General features: G+C 43.7%; 1 protein-coding gene and 2 non-coding genes across 3 annotated transcripts; 2 read left to right on the top strand and 1 right to left on the bottom strand.

Annotated features, from left to right (window-relative positions):
- The first annotated feature begins 845 nt into the window (after positions 1-845).
- On the top strand, positions 846-917 carry TRNAD-GUC. Its single transcript has one exon. It is a non-coding gene; the product is annotated as a tRNA-Asp (tRNA).
- Positions 918-1,135: 218 nt separating this feature from the next.
- On the top strand, positions 1,136-1,961 carry LOC125316238. Its single transcript, XM_048284091.1, has one exon. It carries the CDS (start codon positions 1,221-1,223, stop codon positions 1,908-1,910), a length of 690 nt encoding a protein of 229 aa, XP_048140048.1. The 5' UTR covers positions 1,136-1,220; the 3' UTR covers positions 1,911-1,961.
- Positions 1,962-2,503: 542 nt separating this feature from the next.
- TRNAS-AGA lies at positions 2,504-2,585 on the bottom strand. Its single transcript has one exon. It is a non-coding gene; the product is annotated as a tRNA-Ser (tRNA).
- Positions 2,586-5,203: the final 2,618 nt, after the last annotated feature.

Genomic DNA, 5,203 nt, shown 5'->3' with positions numbered 1-5,203 from the left:
AAGATTAACGGTGATCTAGCATGATTCAGAACGCTGAATATGCAGGATAACCAAAAGCTTATCAACGCACATGCCATGGTGAATTTCGATTCTGACTCCATGAATAAAGGGGCCGACTTTTCTGTAGACCGCTTGTTAGAGGTGATCATGGGCCTGGTTGCCTGATTGGCCCCCGGCCAGGCCCGAATGGGTAAAATGGACAGACCGGTGAGGCAGAGGTGGCCATTCGGAGGGATTCTGGCACTCGTCACCCGAGTTCATGCATATCGAAATGTTCGGTTTGAGTCATGGTCGTGTAGGTGCGGGTCTTTTTAATGTAAGGTTGCTCCTTATATCTATCAATTTGTCTCTTTTGATATCTTGGGCTCAGGCGGGCCTATTGAGCCCAAACAGCCTATTGACAAAAGTCCACGGGGCTGTTCAAAAAAGACAAAAGTCTACGGGGCAAACAATGCTTTTCTGGTCCTTACCCGCCTAAGTCCGTCTAATTCTAATTAAATTCAATATAAAGCATACGGTGTTTTCATGCCATCAGGAACACAACAATAGTTTAGATTGGACTCGCCCATCGATCGGGTTTAGCACTCGCGTAGAATTGAAATGTTCACTGTTCGATCGCATTTCTTTAATGTAAATTCAAGCCTCGATCGCATCAATAAGTGGATCGGGACGTGATCGCGCTTTGCGCTTTGATTTATTGAGGATTTCTCCCTAAGAAAGGGATTCAACACAATGAGCTTCCCGGCGCATTTTCAAACATACGCGGTTTTTTTTTCCCAATCGTGCGGGAAAAGGAGACAGCAACTACCTTTAAAATATTTGTAATTGAGCTACTCACTATCAATGTCGTTGTAGTATAGTGGTGAGTATTCCCGCCTGTCACGCGGGTGACCCGGGTTCGATCCCCGGCAACGGCGAATCTTAATTTTTCTTTTACACAACTTAATTTTGTTATTATTTTTTTTCTTCCTGCTTCTTTTGTCCTTTATATATATATATATATATATGAAAAAAACCAGAAAATAAAGCCGCAATTCCACACCACGAAGCGACGCATCCTCCCGGCCAAGACACGTTTACTTTGCCACCTTCCCCGCGCCTAAAAAGCTCTCACTTCGACGCAACCCTTCTCGTGTTCTTTCGAACCCGCAACCTCACAGACCTAATATCCACACCGCATGTCTTATTGCTTCTTCACTACTGCTTGATTCAATATACAGATGTTCAGTGAAGAAGATATGAGCGGTAGAACGAAGCCGAGGATGTCGGTCTTTTTGGGTCGGTCTTCCTCGGCCGCCGCGCCGTGCCTCGAGACCACGTCGAGGTTCGTCTCGCGCTGCCTGTCGTCGTCCACCAGGATCCACATCATGGCCCTGGACGGCATCGTCAACGTCAACTCCCTCTTCACCGTCGCCCTCTTCCTCGGCCTCGCCGCCTCCCCTGCTGATCCGAGGGCCGCCCACCAGCTCTTTGGGGACAGCGCCTCCTGCAGGCCCGGCACCGCTGTGGCGGAGGGCCTTGTCGCCTTCCACGTGTACTCCTTCAGCTCCTTCCTCTTCTCGAGCCTCGTCGCTCTGGGTCTCAAGCAGGCCATCAAGATCAGCAGCGCCGCCGAAGAGCAGGGAGGAGAGGGGGACTGCGGCGACGGTGAGGAGGCGCATGGCGGGGCGGCGACGGGGCATGTGAACACGGCAGCCTTTAGGGCGGGGATGGCGGTGTCGGCGCTGGGGTCGGTGGCCGGGTCGGGGTTCTTGATGATGGCGCTGGTGAACCTGGTGCAGATGAAGTTGGGGACTTTGGGATGCGGGGAGAGCGGGCACAGTGTGGCTGCAGTCGTGCCGTTGGTGGTCTTGGTCCCTCTGGGTTTGGTCGTTTACTTGTGTCTTGCGATTTATGCGTTTACGCTGTAGTCGTGGAAAGCACAAAAAGAAGAAGAAGAAGAAGAAGAAGAAGAAGAGAGAGAGAGAATTTGCAATGAGGTGTATGGACTCGAGAATAGTTGGAGAATATATAATTGTCATTGTTCAATGATGTATAATCAACTGTGTTATTGTACTAATGAGCGAAAATAACACAATTCTTCCAAGGAAATATACCTAATAGGAAAAATTACGAAAAATCACTAATGATTTTTAATAGTTGCAAATTTGCTTTTCTTGAAAACTCATTAGAACTAACTAATGTTTCTTTTTGCTCAACAAAACTAGGGACGTCGAATGAGGTAAGCACAAATCTTAATTGTAATGAAAGAGTAGAAAGAGAACAAAGATAAACACTCGCTGGAAAGAGAAGGGTCATTCCGTTCTAGCACAAAATTTTGTGTTAGTGTTGAAGATAATTCCTAAAAAAATAGGGTATTATTATTATGTAGTCATATAGATATATCGAGTAAAATGTCCAGCTACAATTGTAATTTGCCAACGTTACAGTATATGTCAATCTTGTAAACCAAAGTCCATTTTCAAAAAGTGGAAACAATTGGATGAAAAAGAGAGAAGAAAGTCGTGAGCGGCAGGATTCGAACCTGCGCGGGCAAAGCCCACATGATTTCTAGTCATGCCCGATAACCACTCCGGCACGCCCACTTGGCGTGAGCTGCGGAGCCAACTTAACAATATTAATCCCATTTACTAGATAAAATAACGTCATTTGCTTTTTGTCTAGTGAATGCTGTCAAGAGAGTAAAAGGCTCCTTTTGTTTCCCTGAAAAAATTTTTTTGAAATTTTTTTTCCTAATTTATAGCGTTTGGGGGCGAAAAATATGCGGTCAAAGAAAATATTTTTAGATGAACGAAAAATATCCTTCTAAAATTGGGGAAAACGTTTTTCATTTCCGAAAAACGGAAATCATTTTCCTCTAGTTCTCACGTGTGCTCTCATCCCCTTCATCAAGCCGAAATCCCTCCCCCACCTTTTGTAACTCCTCTCGATTTCTCTCTCTTCACTCCCGTCTCTCTCCTTGATCCCTCCTTCTCTCTCTCTCTCTCTCTCTCTCTCTCTCTCTCTCTCTTCACGCGTGCTCTCGTCCTCTCCCACCCAATTTTAGACAGTTCCTTTGCACCAGTCGTCTTTGTCTCTCTCTCCCCTGCTCGGAACCCCAGCTATACGAGGAGTTGCCGAATCCCCGCCATCTTGCCGACGTTCGATCATTGAGCCCGGTCGGATCTAGAGTAATCGGAGCTAGAGCTCGATTTTGGCCAGTTGGCCTTGCCTCCTCGACGGCCACGGGCCAACTCGCTAGATTTGGCGAGGCTCGAGCTTGCCCGCGACCGGTCGGTGGCTGAGCGAGCTACTGAGCTAAGTAGCACCGATACCAATAAGCAACAAGTGACACGACGCGACATGTTGGCACATCATTTCTTAAAAATAGAGAATTTCGATATGTTGGAACATGTTATATATTAAGTGTATATGTTTATATATGCATGATAAATTATCATTTTTAAGATTATTTCAACCATATTAATTTGATATAAAAGGAGAGTATATGGGAATGACTTGTGGTTAAAACTTAAACGGCTGAAGGGGATGAATTGATGTTAAAATAATAGCAGTAAGGTTGCAAATTAGATATCTTGAATTAACTGTGAAATGGCATAGAGACTTTCTTTTATCCTTGTTAGTCTTATTGTGGACAAAGTAAGAGTTGAGTTTCAAGATGACTCTCTTCCTTGCTCTTGTTCGATTGAAGATAGATACATACAAGATCCTCGGTGACACAACTATGAGTTCTGATTGCCTAACGGTCATTCGCCGACCTTACCATTCGTAACTTATCTGTGTCCGTGCCTTTTAGAATCGATTCTAGTGGAAGCAACATATAGTCGTTTTTGTGATCAGTAAGTTTGAGGTGCCTACTCTCATACCACTTCCTTTTGCTACGATATGATTGAAGAAAGAAAACCTTTCCCATTCTAATATTCATAAAGATGGTTTGACTTTGGCATCTAACTTTGGCGAGAGCACCGACCAGCATTAGTGGTTAGCCTTTTGGCTACTGAGAAGCCACCGTTGTCGTCATTGAGAAATGGTAGAAAAGAGTTTTCTTTAAGTTTTACTTCTTTGAGAACTCAATTCCCCCGTTGCAAACATGTCTCCATCAAGGAGACGCACACTACTGCACATAATCGTTTTGTCTAATCCCAAAGCCATTTAACTATTTGGTCGCAAATCTCTCATAATAATCTGCTATTAGTGCCCCTGCGACATGTTGTTGCAATTGACCTATGAAGCACTTCTCTTGGCTCAGTTGGAATAGCAAAATTAAAGGACAAAGTGATGAAGGAGTTGTGATTAAGAGAGAGAGGGGGGGGGAGGGAGGGCGGGCGGGGAAGGCAAGGAGAAGGGGAAAAACGCAAAGGGATAGAGGAAGGGGATGACAGTGGAAAAGGGTGAAGAGAAAAGGGCAAGCCCCACGGCCAAAGTGAAAGATCAAGAGAGGAAGAGACAAACAGGAGATTCATAAGTCTCACATTGGTGGTGAGGGAGAGAGACAAGTAAAAAGTCTCTTTAAGATGCCAGGAATGAGACGTGGATGGATGACAAGTTGAAGAAAAGAGTCCCACTTCGATTGCATAATGAGGATAACAAGTAAGGTGCCTCTTTAAGATGCCATGGAGACTTGAAGGCTTAGTTCTCTCGGCTTTTTGGCTAAGTTGAAGCACAGTTTAAATTAATTTTTTAGTATAAAGGGTCTCCAATTTAGGTTGCGACTCGCGTGTCGTGATCGGACACGAAGCCAACACCGACATTGGAGGGCGAAGAGGGCGAGGTGGATTGGAAGGAATTATAGGGAGTAGGAAAAAATTAAAACATAAAATAGAAAAAAAAGAGAGAAAAAAAGTTAAAGATAAATAATAAAGCATTAAAAAATTTGATTTTTTTAACAATAAAAAATGAATAGAAAAAACAGAAAAATAAGAAAAAAATTGTTGAAAGGTTTACATGAAGGAAATTCAAATCCAATTTTCCATACCAAACAATAGAAAATATTTTCCGAGTTTTTTTTTTTCATATTTTAGCCAAATACCAAAAAATATAGAAATTGATTTCTGGAAAAATATTTTCGAGAAGCAACTCATTACCCGTGAAACAAACGGAAAATTCAAATTGAAATCGTATTTTCCATGCGAGGGATTGCCGCCCGGCTATGGCTATTTAAGCTTGGCCGTTTTGAAAAGTCACCTCTCATAGCTATCTTTCT

Source organism: Rhodamnia argentea, chromosome 8 (genome assembly GCF_020921035.1).
Source record: "Rhodamnia argentea isolate NSW1041297 chromosome 8, ASM2092103v1, whole genome shotgun sequence".
In the NCBI taxonomy this organism is placed as follows: Eukaryota; Viridiplantae; Streptophyta; class Magnoliopsida; order Myrtales; family Myrtaceae; genus Rhodamnia; species Rhodamnia argentea.
Note: the sequence above shows the minus strand (reverse complement) of the source record. Positions and strands in the feature narration are given on the sequence as shown.

Coding starts and splice junctions, on each gene's coding strand:
- LOC125316238 (XM_048284091.1), top strand. CDS start 1,221: ATGTTCAGTGAAGAAGATATGAGCGGTAGAACGAAGCCGAGGATGTCG.